The sequence below is a fragment of the Rhizopus microsporus genome, assembly GCF_002708625.1.
Source record: "Rhizopus microsporus ATCC 52813 unplaced genomic scaffold scaffold_7, whole genome shotgun sequence".
In the NCBI taxonomy this organism is placed as follows: domain Eukaryota; kingdom Fungi; phylum Mucoromycota; class Mucoromycetes; order Mucorales; family Rhizopodaceae; genus Rhizopus; species Rhizopus microsporus.
The window spans coordinates 417098-433137 of NW_019671922.1; the positions used below are offsets into that span (position 1 = coordinate 417098).

The 16040-nt window shown below is 39.6% G+C and overlaps 6 protein-coding genes across 6 annotated transcripts; 4 read left to right on the forward strand and 2 right to left on the reverse strand.

Annotated features, from left to right (window-relative positions):
* Positions 1-19: 19 nt before the first annotated feature.
* On the reverse strand, positions 20-529 carry RHIMIDRAFT_237026 (uncharacterized protein; the record flags this gene model as incomplete). Its single annotated transcript, XM_023608676.1, has 2 exons — positions 20-189; positions 249-529. Coding segments are annotated over 2 exons (451 nt in total), but the record flags the coding sequence as incomplete, so codon positions are not given.
* A 1077-nt stretch (positions 530-1606) lies between these two features.
* Positions 1607-3689, forward strand: RHIMIDRAFT_281140 (kinase-like protein). Its single transcript, XM_023612971.1, has 7 exons — positions 1607-1820; positions 1882-1992; positions 2042-2190; positions 2254-2488; positions 2542-2712; positions 2768-2925; positions 2983-3689. Exons 1-7 carry the CDS (start codon positions 1715-1717, stop codon positions 3340-3342), a joined length of 1290 nt encoding a protein of 429 aa, XP_023466707.1. The 5' UTR covers positions 1607-1714; the 3' UTR covers positions 3343-3689.
* A 694-nt stretch (positions 3690-4383) lies between these two features.
* On the forward strand, positions 4384-5055 carry RHIMIDRAFT_251096 (uncharacterized protein; the record flags this gene model as incomplete). Its single annotated transcript, XM_023610790.1, has 1 exon — positions 4384-5055. The coding sequence occupies one exon, from the start codon at positions 4384-4386 to the stop codon at positions 5053-5055; it is 672 nt and encodes a 223-aa protein (XP_023466708.1).
* A 770-nt stretch (positions 5056-5825) lies between these two features.
* Positions 5826-6556, forward strand: RHIMIDRAFT_237030 (uncharacterized protein; the record flags this gene model as incomplete). The annotated part of the gene is made up of 4 exons (XM_023608677.1): positions 5826-5885; positions 5922-6045; positions 6099-6324; positions 6418-6556. 4 exons carry the CDS (start codon positions 5826-5828, stop codon positions 6554-6556), a joined length of 549 nt encoding a protein of 182 aa, XP_023466709.1.
* A 1667-nt stretch (positions 6557-8223) lies between these two features.
* RHIMIDRAFT_281168 (uncharacterized protein) lies at positions 8224-10286 on the reverse strand. Its single transcript, XM_023612972.1, has 2 exons — positions 10018-10286; positions 8224-9959 (listed from the first exon to the last, which is right to left on the reverse strand). Exons 1-2 carry the CDS (start codon positions 10223-10225, stop codon positions 8332-8334), a joined length of 1836 nt encoding a protein of 611 aa, XP_023466710.1. The 5' UTR covers positions 10226-10286; the 3' UTR covers positions 8224-8331.
* A 298-nt stretch (positions 10287-10584) lies between these two features.
* On the forward strand, positions 10585-15997 carry RHIMIDRAFT_226110 (uncharacterized protein). The gene is made up of 3 exons (XM_023607552.1): positions 10585-11014; positions 11075-12797; positions 12852-15997. Exons 1-3 carry the CDS (start codon positions 10728-10730, stop codon positions 15987-15989), a joined length of 5148 nt encoding a protein of 1715 aa, XP_023466711.1. The 5' UTR covers positions 10585-10727; the 3' UTR covers positions 15990-15997.
* The last annotated feature ends 43 nt before the right edge of the window (positions 15998-16040 follow it).

The following is a 16040-nucleotide window of genomic DNA, read 5'->3' on the forward strand; positions in this document are numbered from 1 at the left end:
TCCTTGATCAAGCCAATACTTGCCACATTTGACCTTGAAAGTGCTTGAACCACTTGAATGGGAGGCAACAAGTCCTTTTCATCTATATGCTTCATTACGGAAAGTAATTCCTGCCTTGACTTGACCAAGACTTCAGGTGAAGACGAAAAGTAAGACAAGACCATGGGATATAAGGAAGCATCTTTAGGACTAAAAAACAGATTCATTAGTAAGTAAGCAGCGTGTACGCTTTAACATTGCTCTTTTACCCATATTTCCGTACACCTTCAATAACTCGTTCTGTCGACTCTTTTTCCATCCAATGATGTAAGATATCCGTATACATGCCTGTTTTCTCATACAAATAAACGATCCCTTCATCAAACTGCTTCAACTGACAAAGTACAAGCGCTTGGTTGGTGTCATAATCAACTGATTCATCCTTTAACAGTGCCAATGCCTTTTGACGGGACTCTTTGTTGGACTTCATCAAATACAGTTCTAAGAGCGTATTCCAAATTGAATTATATTCTTGTTCTTTCGAAGACATCAGGATGCTCAATACTGCAATTTCTTACATTTTGACAAAGAGCATACAACCGTAATGGAAGTTTCTGGTTAAAAGTGAGTTTCCCCTCCATTCTTGACAATGTTGCTTTTGAGAAAGTTTTCAGAAAGAGAGCTACTTGGTACATGTTTTAACCAGTTGAACTTGCCCAAAAAATGATCTTTGTCATAAGCAATATTATACAAAGCCCTTTAATAGTTCAATATAAGTAACAGCATGTCTAGGTTTACATGTCTTGTCAAAAGGCTTTATTTTATGTAACCTGCTTAATAAAGACAAAAAAAGACGGTCCACCAGCTCAAAAATGCAAAACTTTTACCAAAAGAAGTGTATCTCAGGGGGTCAATGAGCAGACCCAGCGTGCGAAACTATTCCATGTAAATTTAACAGAGATGTCAATTTAGTATATATCAAAGAAATAAACCGAGTTTTCAAAACTTTATGACAGTGAAAAGCTCTGCTCTTATTGTACAAGCATAATCTCTGGCTTTACGGAGTTAAATCCATTCGCTGAAGCAAACTGGAACAAGCTGTGATGCCTACTGTCTTTTGAGTTACTTGCAGTGGCAAAATAATAAAAAAGGCTATTCTTTAGGAGTCACTGATGTGGATAATGAATCAAATGCTATGCTGCTCTGTTATGGATGAACGAGTTCATAATTAAACACGATAACAATAACTCAAAGGTTAATCTTGTTCCCTTTATTTGTCTTTATTAAATAGCAAGGTTATTGCTACAAGGTGTAAAGGGCAAAGCTCAAGATGATTTAGGATGAACAAGACGAATTTAATTTGTGATGATGATCATTTTATCTCATTGGTTATCCTCGTGTAACAGTAAACTTTATCCCATCTTGTTACCTCTTTAAAGTGCAGCGAATATTTTTAGAAGTCTGTTCTGTCTCTCACTCTCTTTTTCTGTCTCTTTCAAATAAACCCCGCCCTTGTTTTTTTTCTCTTATAAAAACTTCTCCCTTTTTTCCCTTTCTTCTTTTCTTGTTGTTACCCCCCGTTTTAAATAGTGAATATCTTTTTTTCTCTCTCTTTTTCTTCTTTCTTTACAAGCATAGAATAATTTAATCCAACCAAAACAAAAAAAAGCATAGAGAAAAAAAAAGAGAAAGCCTTCTCTTTTAATATACAATAATAATATAATAATAATAATAAATGCATAAAAATAATAGCAACAATTCATCCTCCACCAACATAGTTGGAGTACATTATAGAGTTGGAAAAAAGCTGGGTGAAGGAAGTTTTGGTGTATTGTATGAAGGTTTTTTGGTCAACATAGATAATAAGTCATATAGAATGCATAATAAACAATGACATTATAGGTCTCAATTTACTAAATAATCAATCTGTGGCAATTAAGTTTGAACCAAGGAAATCAGATGCACCTCAACTCAGAGACGAATACAGAACATATAAAGTACTTGCTGGTTTACGTAAAGTGTAATCATATCATACAATCCATTACTCATTCGGGATCAATAGCCGGTGTTCCGAGTGCTTATTACTTTGGACAAGAAGGATTGCACAATATATTGGTGATTGATCTATTAGGTCCAAGTCTAGAAGATCTATTTGACATGTGTGGTAGAAAACATTCGATCAAGACAGTTGCCATGTTAGCCAAACAGATGGTAAGGAGAGTCAAAAGGATAATTAATCGTGAGGGGAATAAATTGTATAGTTACACACATTAGATTGATAGAGTGGAAAGTGTCCATGAAAGAAATTTGATTTACAGAGATATTAAGCCAGATAATTTCCTTATTGGCAGACCAGGCACAAAATATGCCAATACAGTATTCCTTATTGACTATGGTATGGCCAAGCTATATCGTGATCCAAAGACAAAGCAGCATATACCTTACCGAGAACGTAAAAGTTTGTCGGGAACTGCTCGATACATGAGTATCAATACCCATTTAGGAAGAGGTACAATCATATATTTGCCTTTTGGTTAATACATGTAATTAACTCTATAACAGAACAATCAAGAAGGGATGATTTGGAATCTTTGGGTCATGTGTTTATGTACTTCTTGCGTGGTTCGTTACCTTGGCAAGGCCTCAAGGCAGCTACCAATAAACAAAAGTATGAAAAAATAGGCGAAAAGAAACAATCAACCTCGATCAAGGAACTCTGTGAAGGGTTTCCAGGTAAAAAAAAAATATTATTTAGCTGAGTAAGGGCAATATGTAATATTCCATTTAGAGGAATTCGGAATCTATTTACAGTATGTTCGTAAATTGGGCTTTGAAGAAACACCAGATTATGACTTCTTACGGGAACTGTTTAATAAAGTACTCTATCGTCTGGGAGAAAAAGACGATGGTGTCTATGATTGGATGTTGTTGAACAAAGGACCCGAGGTAGAGGGCATGACAAAATTGTTGCTCAGCTCATATATATTAACCATGTATACATAGACAAGGGAAAGTAGACGTCAAGCTAGAGAATTACTTCAACAGCAACAACTGGCGACAACACGTAAATCAATAAATCATTCAGTCAGAAGACATGCTTCTCAGCCCAAGATGACGGTCGATCCATCTGCACCTCCACTACCAAACAATATCAGTACAACAAATAATACGACAACTATGCCCTCTAAGCAAATAACTATAGCTAATAATAATACTAATAACAACTATCAACTGATGCTTGAGTCACCTAATCATGGTGGTCTTAACACAACCTATGACCAAACCAAACAAGAGCAACAAGGTCATCAACAACGCGGTCTTTGGCAAACTTTGATGTCCTTGATGACTTGCGGTATTCATTAAAGAAATATATATGTATACAATATATGTCTTTTTTTGGTTATTTCTTTTTATAAAGCAATAAAAAAGTTTATATCTATGATTATGGATTATTAATGAATATATATATACTGAACAAGAGATCTATGCAATGGTACTCGCCTGGTTGTTGTACGAATTGGCAGCTATATGGCTCAGGTTTGTCTAGCCAATAAACCAGATGGTCCATTAGAGCTTATGCCTCGGTTTACGCTCTCAACGCAAGAAGGTGAATTGCCATTCATCCTAGCAAGAAAGCAATTTCCTGTCAGGCTATACTTTGCTATGACAATTAACAAATCACAAGGACAATCATTAAAGCATGTAGGCATAGACCTCAGAAGACCATCGTTTATACATGATCAGTTATATATCGCTCTTTCAAGAGTCACCTCTTTCTGGCATCTCAGTCTTTCTGCCAAAAGCTCAACTACAGCTAACAACGTTGTCTACCTAGAGTTGCTACATCACTAATATGCCCACCTATATTGCACAACGTATGGTCGTCAAACAAATGCATGCCCACAATTATGAATTCTTTATGGCTATACCATTCTTCTTTAACGCATAAAGATTTGCGAATAACACTTTTAAATTGCATGCTCTCTATTATGAATAAACTTTAATTTTATGAAGCCGTGTATGTAGCACTGTTGCATCAACAAACGCGAATAAGCGTGTACAGAGGAGTCGGAGTATGTTGCTAGGAGCACAAAAATTCAAATTTAGCCATTCACTTAAAGCGTCGTATTAACAATTGCCCTTACTCATCACAAAGGGCAAAGCCCTTAAGCCTTCGGCAACACGAAGACGTGCAAAAACGAGCGTAGCGAGTTGGAAGCGGCTAGTACCACTAACATGCAATAGAATTAGAAAAAAAATACGTCGGAAAATATGCAAGTAGCACAAACTTTTACCGGAAATTAATCGCACACTGAGCCTTTTTTTACAATTTGTTCGAACCGAGTCTCGGATTACAGTCATATTCACTAATATTGCGCTCCCATCTTGACACTTATTAGAAAAATGAAAAACAGCAACCAAAGTGCAATCAACTGCTCTTCCTGCCATGCACTTTTACCCGTTAATTCACGTCATCGTACCTGTCAAGCATGCAGAGAACGTGTAGCAGCATCTCGCCGCAGACGCCGTACCGAAGACCAACAAGAAGGAGCTGGTGCCGCTACTAGACCTAGAGGCAGGCTAAGAATAACAGCTGAGTCTGCTGATGCTGAAAGTAGATCCAGAGGCAGGCCCAGGGCAAAATCTGCTGCCTATTTCTCGCAGCTTTCTCGCCTTTGTCCTTTGAAATTTGGATGCATGGGCAAGGAATGCTCCTGCTGTCACACCCTAAACTGGATTGATGAAAGGCAAGAAGCATCTTCGATGAGAAATCCAAGCCGGGAATCATATTGTAAGCAGGGATCAGTCCAATTACAACTCTTGCCTGGCCCACCTGAGTACTTGAAGGACTTGCTTGAACGTACAGACACCCAAAGCCGTCACTTTAAGGACAGCCATCGTCAGTATAACGCTGCCTTTGCGTTTACCTCTTTGGAATGCGACATTGTCTCAGCTGAGGAACGTAATGCCAATAATAACAGAGGTAGACTTAACGCATTTCAAATCTACGGCGCCCTTTGTCACTGCCAAGAGCCTCTACTTCCAGTTGAGGGCAACACATCTTCGTATGCTTAATTGTATATATATGGTCATTCGTATGCTGCTCAGAGACGATCAGAAAGGAATGAAAATCTGGATAATGAGATTATAGAAAACCTTTCAACTCTGCTTTCTCAAGGCAATCCCTTCGCACGCATTTATCATCATGCATATAAGATATTGACTAACCATGAGAGCTCCAGCATCAGCAGCGAGGATAGAGCTAACAGCAATGGCTCTTCCGAAAGCGAGTCACATTATATTATCATATGTCCCTCGATGAAGGAGGTGATAGACGTGCCCAGGATTCACCAACAATGGAGGAGGTTGTCGCTGCTATTCAAATTTAATATAATCACAGAAACTCCCGTGGCATCGTTCTTATCTTGAGAAGCAACAATAGCAATGATAGCCTTTGCCGAGGACGTGATTTTGAGTAAAGCTTTCAGTTTATCAACCAGGCTCATGCTGCACAAATGCCAACATACTCTGCACTGCTATTTCCTCATAGAACATGTGGGCAACGTTAGAGTTTGTGCCTCTTCTTTTCCCTATTTACTATTACTTCTTTTACCACTGTTTCTGATGCTTAGATGATGGCCTATGACCATCTTGTGCCATTTTAGTATCCTTATCCCATCACTTTTATAAAGATAATAACTTTGAGTATCACATCAGAATGTGCAATATGTTAAAAGTAGAGTGCGTTTTCATTCGAGAAACATTTTACTATTGTCGATCGTTAATTTAACATGACGAAGCTAACATAGTTACTTTTCCTTTTTCCTTTTTTTCTTTACTTCAACATGAAACGAAAGAAGGATGCGATCCTCTGCCTTCAAAGGCAAAGCGCAATTAAGGGAAAGGTATGTAGGTATAAGGTTGATATGGTATTTATTAAGGGTCCATTAGCCGTCGTTCGCAGGCTCCCTTCTTTGTTTGCGCAAACGCAAACAAGTTTATTCAGCAGTACAGCTTTCGAAGCAAGTGGTGATGATTTTCAAGAACCTCCATTACTTAGAGAAAGTAATGATGACATCTATTTGTTCCATCTGTTTTATAACTGAATGTTGTAATAGACAAGAGCATCTGTACTACTTTGAAAGCTGCTAAAAAAGATATATCTGCTCCCGGTTCTTCAAATGCTGTTACCAGTGACAAGACACGTATGCCTACAGTCGACAATGATACGAGTGTTCAAGCTGTATTGCTTGCTCCTATTCCTTCCACTAGCTGTACTTCTGCTCCCATCAAGACAAATTTAATAAAACTGACGCGCTTAAAAAGGAAAAAGAAAAGAACAAGGTGACAGGCAATGAGCAAAAACAAGCTTAATGTCCTTCTTCTCGTGGAATCGATCACTCTCGCTTCTCCAGCAAGCTATGTCCTATGAATAAGTCAAACAGAGCCTCCAAAGCCTAACGATACCGTCGAGGAAACTTTTGTGATCAAGATATCTTTAGCTAATATTTGCAAATATCCCAAGTTCGTTACCTTGATTCAAGAAGTAGTTGGCTACATTACTCAACTGGTATAAGCTGGATCCATTTTTGCTAATTACTGTTGCTTGAAACTTCTCGAAAATGGTGAAAAACTACTTATTGTCAGTCAAAATCTGTTCTACAACATATTTTTCATCTTTTCTAGCCAAGGAAAGCATGCCTCTGACAGTATCAAGAAGAGCTTCAAGGTCTTTTGTGAATCTACTTTTCTTACTCAATCTGGAACAAAGCGAAGAGTACGCTCTGTCTTCAAGCGCGAATCTTGTAGTACAGTGTGGGACCGCGATGTGAACAGTGCAATAAATATATATGGTATCTTTGTTTACAAATCAAAACACGACAATGAAAATTCTCCCCCTCCCTGCAAAAGGCTTTCAAAAGATTAACGGTGCTCTCTGGATTTAGTGCGCTGTCTATAACTGTAGTGCATTCCCTAACGCCTCTGTAAGTATAAAGGAAATAATATATTATCTTTTATTCATTAGTTTTCTAGTTAACGAATATTTGGTATGAAAATTTAGGGAGAAAGCATTAATAAATAAAATATGTTGTGGCAACTTTTCATCTCCGCTGAAACGGGAATGAATATCTTTAGGTAGATCCTCCCGTTCAAAGAACAGTAAGGAGAAATCATTCGTTTGAATGGTGTAAATCATAATTATACATATCTTTAACGATAAGAGACATATTGTTTCCAAGTAATATCAATCCAAATATTTGGGAACAAGATATAAATCAGGAAAAATAGTAAGGATTGTCAGGGGGTTAGGGTTAATCTTTATAAATAAAAATTGCAATATTTAAAGTCAAAAAGATGCTCGACTGGACAACATTAGTCCACCTCTTGAATGAGGGAGGGCGACGTGCGAGCGTATTCGGTGTATAACCGTGTCAGGGTCAAAAGGAGTGTTATGAAATATATGTGAAGTCAATGAGCTAACCATACTGCAGGTAAGGTACAAGAAAGGGAACTGGAAGGAGGAGGGACATATGCCTGTAGGCTAATCTAACAACCGGAAGACGTAAAGAGAATATAGCTGTATGAAGAGTATGTGTACTAAAAGGAGTGTCGAAAAGACCTCCAAACTATCTTTGTCAATAATCATTTTCTTGAGACTTGAATGTTCCCTACATAAGATTTTTGGTCAATTTCTATCGTGGAATTTACTTTTTGTTGATTATCTTAACAAATGTTTTATGTCTCCCATATTGGTCATTTGAAAAAACGTACATCTTTGGATTTTCTTTTAAAAAGTTGTACCATTTGTGTTTTCCAATTTTGGAAGAACTTCATGATCATCCAAGTCGCGTTTCGTAAAGGCTGATTTTGCACTCGAATAGGAGGACACAAATACGCGGTCGGCTAGTGATCTTTGAAGTAAAAGGTTTATCATTCGTTGCAGAAGGCCTTTTAAATCCTAGGTTGGGATTGTTGTATTCAACTTTGCCTTCGTAAAAAGCAATGAAGTCGCTAGTTTGCAAAGTGAGTTTTATAGGGAGATTGAATGTTGTCCGGGTGATTTAGTTTGGTCAATGTGATTATTTATCAATGTATTCTAATAGCTACTATTGTTGCTTTTATAAGTCATTCTTATCAGATGCTATAGAGAAATGTATGCTCTACTCTAAAATGTAGAGAATTATGATGATTTATATCAAACACGTCATTCATTTTCCAAAAAATTGATTTTTAAACGCAAACCACCGCACATGAGTATCCATACCCATTTAGGAAGATGTGTAAGCAAACTACATAAATACATGACGTGTTTTATTTATTATATGATTATGCTTATTATTATTACTCTTGTTATCTTGGTGTGGTATGAAATGAATGAGAATGAGACATTCTAGCAGTAGTACTTGTGGATTTAGAAGGTTGCATCATCATTGGCTGGTTATAGTACATGACAGGATACATTGACATGTATTGCTGTTGTTGCATTAGTTTCAATTGTTGTTCTCGTTGGTAAGCTTGCATACGATCCCATTCATGCTGTAACTGTTGTTGATGCTGCATCATCTGTTGTGTCTTTCTACGATGAATGAGTTCAGGCTCACTCTTCATATGTCTAATGGGTTGCTGTGGAAGATGGCCTTGCTGTTGGTATAATTGCTGAGGATGATGCTGCATTTGCAGCTGTAATTGTTGTTGATGTTGCAGTAATTGCTGCTGTTGATGATGTGGTAGAGGAGGGGTCAAGGGGTAATCGGAAGAGGAGGAGGGAGTTGAAGCGGAATGATCTTGAGAGTTTCTTCTGCTATGGCTTGATTTTTTCTTGCTTTTTTTCAGATTAGGAGTTGATCGTGATGACCTCATTGTTCGTCTGTGCTCAGTTGAGGGAGTGGTACCCTTGACACTGGTAAATGACTTTTTTCTTTGAATGACCGAGTATGATTCGTCATCTTCACTGATTTCGCCATCTGCTTCGGCACCGTCTCCTTCGTCGTGAGTGTCATCGTCCTCTTGTTGTTTAGGTTCTTCTTCTTTCGCAGCAGATGAGAGAGAAGATTGCGTGGATGTAGCCTGTGTAGCGTATAGGCTCGTGTTACTGTTAGTAATATTACTGCCATTGTTAAACACATGAGGTGCTTGTTGATATACTTTTGTTTGTGGGTATTCTGACACAGCAGGTTGAGGATGAACTTCGGTAGGTAACAGCTGTTGTTGTTGAGGTAGTGGTAGTTGTTGTTGCTGTTGTTGTAGTGGTGGTGGTGAAGAGACAGTAGCAGGGAATGAAGGGAAGATACCACTGTTATTATTGGTATCCATCATTAAATTTCCTGGGTGTTGTAATACATAAGGCTGTGGAACCATGTTCATCATCATCATATTTTGCATTTCCTGTTGTCGTTGAAGAGCAGCCAGTTTGACTTGATTTCGATGTCTGTCCTTCATTCTTTCAATCATTGCCTCATTTGATTCGACGCGATTGGCGTTTGGGTCAACACGATTAGTCCAGGAATCAATCTTGCGTTTCAGACGATGATCCTGTGTACGTCGTTCCATGATTGGACGTATGCCTCTTGTTACACGGCCATCCTCATCCTCATCATCGTCCTTTTTGGATTCTTCTGAATCCGAAATGTCCGAGTCTAAAACCTTCATGGTTGTGACGGGCGGTCTTAGTGTGGGCGTCGAGCTGCTAGCGATAGGTGTTGTGCTCTTATTATTATTGCTAATATGACTGGCATTTAAAAGCGAAGAAAACATGGATGTATCAGGAGATGAAGTGTCATCCAGCGCTGATAGATTTTTTAAATAGTTACTATAAATACTGTCACCTGTCAATAAGTTGGATTGTTTCTTTTCTACAGTTTGATTCGTCGTCTTGGGTGTTTCCTTCTTTTTTAAAGGTTCGTCATGATTCAAGTCTAGTTTTTGAGATAAAGCCAGAGCTAAAGAAAAATCATCGAGTAAGCTTTCTTCCTTTTTTGCTGAAATAAGAAAACATTAGGTAACGGCGCAAGTATTCCTTTTTAATCTCTATGTTACCCGTAGGTGAATTGAGTTCAGCCAAGATATCATCAAACAAACTTCCTGAGCCAGCAGTTACCGTTTGTTGTTCTTGTTCTTGTCGTGGTTTTAATGGTTCATCAAGTGATAAAGTAGGTAAAGAAGGTGGAGCAACAGGAGGACTCTGCTCTATGATTGATTTCTTTTTATTTTTTTTATACAGGCTTCCAATCTTTAAAAGCCCCATGTTTTAAGTTAAAGAAAGAGAAAAGAAGAAAGAATGAGCGTCTGTTTATAAAAACTATTCTTTATTGTGTCACCTCAAAAACGTGTTTTCACTTTTTTATTAATTTGAATGAACTCTGCAAATTGTGCGTCCCCTTTTCTATTTAGCCACACTTCACCCCTTCCCCTTTCATCCACCATCTATCAATAAGGTCACGTGAATTGAAATGAAAGATCCAGGGATATAATGAAGTCTAGCCCTTCTTTAAAGTGTTACACTAACAGTAAATGAAGCATTCATAAAAAAGGGTTATTATTAACATTTTTGAAAGTATTCATCCCCTCCTTTCTCCCTTTCTATTAAATTTATTATATTTCTACCTCTTTTAACAAAAAGGAAAAGAGGGGTTCGCTGATAGACAAACATTCAACAAATTCCCCTTTCCTTGTGTAAGATTACACAAATACCGGAGTAGAAGAAGGCATCTCTTCTTTTCTCTTCTTTTTCTCTTTTCAACTAAACCATGAAAAAGCAGGTTCTATGGGACCTTTGTGCTTCTGATGCCTCTCTTGTAAAAACACTCAAAGACAACTATGAGGCGAACCAGCTTTATACTCGTATAAGCGACAACATCTTGGTCTCATTAGCTCATTCTACTCCATTTGACCTGACAGCATCTCTAGACTATGCCACAGAATACAAGGATACGACTGGATCAATTAGTCCACTTGCGCCTCATTTATTTCAACTCATAAACCAAGTCTATCTTCATATGAGAAGAACAGGCATAAATCAATCGATTCTATTGCAGTAAGCATTGATCCCCTTTTTTATGCTCTCACAGGGCACTTATTTTTATCTTTGCTATAGTAACAAATATCAAAGCAAAGACACATCTCAGTCTATCCTTTCACATCTTGTGACTCTCAGTGCTCATAAAAAGGAAACAAAGCTGCAAACCCAGATCTTACAGATCAACACCATCTTGGACGCCTTTGCAGATTCATGCGGGAAATACATAGAGATTCAGTATAACGAACGCGGCAGGATGATCGGATCGAAACTATTGACCTTTTTATTTGATAAACGACGAGTCATCAGCCGACACAATTACCCGGTATTCTATCATCTATTGTTCGGCGCATCTCCAGAGGAGCGATCCCTTTTTTCATTACCCGCCACCTTTGAATCCCGATATGTTCGATCTGATCAGCCATACGAAGATCAAGAGCAGTACGAATGTCTGAAGGCTGCGATGAGAATATTAGGTTTAAGCGCAAAAAGGACGTCAAGGATAATGCATCTACTTGCTACTTTACTTCATTTGGGCCAATTGGAATTTGCTAAAGGCGAGGAGGAAGGAGCTTATGTGAAGAACGTACAGGAGCTTGAATGGGTTGCGGATGCTCTCGGTGTAGATGCTCGTGCACTCGAATTTGCATTGACTTACAAGACACAGATGATCAAAAAGGATGTCACTACGCTTATTCTTGATCCCAAGCAGGCCTCCGTGCAACGCGATGAACTCGTCTCGACGCTTTACTCTCTTTTCTTCAATTGGCTGGTGGAGTACATCAACACCAAATTATGCAGCAACGATGACCTGAACCTCATCGGTATTCTCGATTTACCCTCCCATTCATCTCTCGGCAACTTTCAAGCCCTGTGCATCAATTACGCCAACGAACGTTTGCATGACTATATCCACCAATACCTATTTGAAACAAGCGTGCAAGAGCACAAAAATGACGGGTTAGACTGCGATTTTGTGCATACCCCTGCGTCCGATTGTCCAGAATTTTTGAACAATATGATCGATATCATCAGCAGTTATTCCAAGAAGAGCGACTATACAGATGATAAACAAGGTAGAGCCTTGGTAGATGCCGTTTCAAATAACAACAACAGCAATTGCTTTTCACTTGAAAAATCAGAAACAGGAGCTCCTCTCTTTGCAATTCAGCACTTTACAGGAGATGCATTGTATACGCCACGATTTATTGAAGCCAACAGAGACGCGATCGATCCAGACTTTGTAACTCTGTTTGTAGGTAATAATGCAGACTTTCCTGCTTCGATTAACTCGTTTGTTGCCGGTCTTTTTGAGCAAGTGGTGACCGAGCACCATCCTAAACAGCAAGGTGCTATCGTCAGCGCACAATCTGGACTAGGTCGTTCACCATCCACAAGGCGATCCAAGTCAGCAGAGAACGAGAAGTCACGATCTAAACCAAAGACATCCCTTGTCCTCAAACAGCTCAAGTCTTTGCTGGGCGATATCTTTTCAGCTCTAGATGAAACCATTCCTTGGTTTGTTTTTGTCATTCAACCCACATTTAGCTCCATTCATTTTGATTCATCTTTTGTTCAAGATCAAACAGACTCGCTTGGTCTTACATCTATTACTGAGCGATACAAGTCAGTAAGGAACTTGCTGAATATCTATACATACCAAGACTTTTGCGAACGCTATGCACGGGTGCTGAACGGATTGAACATAGAGCATGATAGAGAATTGAGTTCGAGATGTCAAGCCGCATGCGACTTACTAAACTGGCTGCCTAATGAAGACTATAGAATGGGACATACAAAGGTATGATTTCTGATAAGTCAAGTGTCCGTTTTCTTGAATTAATCATCATTTCAGATATTTATGAATGATAAAGTGTGGAAACAGCTGGAGGATATGCTGCGGTCTGCGGAAAAGGAAGAACAGAGAAAACAGAAAGAGCACCAAAACTTGCAACCAGTACGAGACATTGGCGACGAATTTTCAGTAGCCCCAACTAATTCCACCACAGGGTCTAATGCCGATCTTATTAGTAACAACAAAAAGCAGACAAAAATGGCCGCTGCTGCAGCATCAGCAGCAGGTCTCCCTCTCCCTTCCCTTCGCCACAGCGGCTATTACTCAGAAGCCTCCCTTGCCTCAGCAGATCAACAATACAACTATGAAACCGATACAGTCTCTGAGGCGTTTGGAGCATCATATATGGAGCTCAAGAATATACCACAACAACAAACACTGCCAATAGAAGAAGAAAAACACGAAATGTCAGGTGTCAGAAAACGCTGGCTCTTTTTCGTCTGGTGCATGACTTGGTGGATCCCATCTCCCTTTTTGACCTGGTGCGGCGGAATGAAGCGTAAGGACATCCAAATTGCCTGGCGAGAAAAAGTCACTCTGTGCACAATCATCCTTTGCTTATCGGGTTTTATCATTTGGTTTCTCGTCTTTTTCGGTAAACTGATCTGTCCTCATCAAAACGTCTTTTCACAATCCGAGTTGCAAGCGCATACGTCTCCTGGGAATGCATATATTGCTATTCGTGGCGAAGTCTTTGATCTGACTAAATTTGCGCCCCATCACTGGGCAAATCAGGTCATCTCGACTTCTGCCATTATGGCTTATGCCGGTAAGGACGCAAGTGACCTTTTCCCTGTGCAAGTCTCTGCTCTCTGTCAAGGCGTGAATGGCTCTGTCTCTGAATACGTGTCCCTAGATTATCATTTTAATCTTACCGATACAAACTCCAAGTACCATGATTTCCGTGCATGGACAGACGATTATCGACCCGATTGGTACTTTGAACAAATGATGTACTTTCGCAAAAATTACAAACTCGGCAGCATGGGGTACAGTTCTGCCGAAGTTTACAAGCAAGCTACCGTGCCGGCTGATATCAGTGGAACGAAAACCCTCAGGACATGGGCCATTCTGAACGGCAGTATCTATGACTTGACCTACTATGTAGCAGGCGGTCGACGTGTGCAGTTTCCAGAAAATGCAAGCAACAGAAGCGCAGACGGAATCGAGGTAGATTACATGTCAGACGTGGTTGTCAACCTGTTTCGTCAAAAGTCAGGACAAGATATCTCTCAGCTTTGGGCAGCTCTACCTCTAGATCCAGAAGTACGTTATCGTCAAGAGGTATGCTTGAGGAACTTGTTTTATGTTGGAGCAGTCGACGAGCGAAATTCAGCCCGATGTATCTTTGCGGAATACCTCCTTTTGATCGTCACGATTTTTCTTTGCTTGGTCATCGTCTTTAAGTTCTTGGCTGCCCTTCAGTTTGGTACAACACGTGAGCCTGAAGTGCACGACAAGTTTGTGATATGTCAAGTACCTTGTTATACCGAAGGAGAGGACGAACTTCGGAAGACGATTGATTCGATTGCTGCGTTACAATACGACGATAAGAGAAAGCTCTTGTTTATCATTTGTGATGGTATGATTGTAGGCGGCGGTAACGACAAGCCCACGCCGCGTATCGTCTTGGATATCTTGGGGGTTGATCCATCTGTAGACCCTGAGCCTTTATCGTTTCTTTCTGTGGGAGAAGGGCAAAAGCAGCACAATATGGGCAAAGTTTATTCTGGACTATATGAATCTTCGGGACATGTCGTGCCTTATATTGTTGTGTCCAAGGTAGGCAAGCCTAGTGAACGACAGAAACCGGGCAACCGTGGTAAACGAGACTCACAGTTGGTCCTGATGAGATTTTTGAACAAGGTGCATTTTAATGCGCCCATGACCCCGATGGAGCTTGAGATATATCATCAGATCAAAAATGTGATTGGTGTCAATCCTAGCTTTTACGAGTTTGTGCTTATGGTAGATGCCGATACTGAAGTGATGCCAGACGGACTCAATCGTCTTGTCTCTGCCTTTGTTCATGATGCCAAGGTCATTGGTCTGTGTGGTGAAACGAAGCTGTCGAATGAAAAGGATACCTGGGTGACGATGATCCAAGTCTATGAATACTTTATTTCGCATTACATGATCAAGGCATTTGAATCGCTCTTTGGATCCGTGACCTGTTTACCAGGTTGCTTTTGTATGTACCGTATTCGCTCGCCTACCAAAAATCAGCCATTGCTAGCGTCCAATCAAGTAATCGAAGATTATCAAATTAACCGTGTAGACACCCTTCACAAGAAGAACTTGTTGCATCTTGGTGAAGATCGTTATTTGACAACGTTGATCTTGAAGCATTTCCCCAGCTATAAAACTAAATTTGTTGCTGATGCCAAATGTGCTACCAATGCACCTGATCAATGGAGTGTCTTGCTCTCTCAGCGTCGTCGTTGGATCAATTCGACCATTCATAACCTTGGCGAACTTGTCTTCTTGCCGCAACTTTGTGGATTCTGCTGCTTTTCAATGCGATTTGTTGTCATGCTGGATTTGGTCAGTACCCTAGTTCAACCTGCCATTGTCGGCTACCTTGCCTATCTTATCTATACACTAGCTACCTCAACAAGTAACATACCTCTCATGTCCATCATCACCATTGCTGGTGTTTACGGTCTTCAAGCGATCATTTTTATACTTCACAGAAAGTGGGAACATATTGCCTGGATGATTGTCTCCATCTTTGCTATCCCCGTATTTTCATTCTATATACCCATCTACTCTTATTGGCATTTTGACGATTTCTCATGGGGAAACACACGTGTGGTACTTGGAGAGAAAGGTAAAAAAGTCATTGTTGGTGCAGACGAAGGTCAGTTTGATCCCAATTCGATTCCAACCATGACATGGGACAAGTACGAAGAAGGGCTCTACTATGATCCTGCAATAGAGGTTATGTCTGTCGGATCTGGTAGTCAATATACCCGTAGTTCAAGTAATACCAGGCCGTCAAGAAACACTAATCAGTGCTCAAGTAGTCAGCTGTTTAAATCATCACCGTCGTTTGTTTTGAATAATCAGCATAACCCTCATCATTCTCTAGCGAGCGGCATGACATACCCTTTATCACCATTACAAAGATACGAATAATAAAGCCCTTACATATTATATAATGTATTAATCAAATTTCGTGTATTTCAT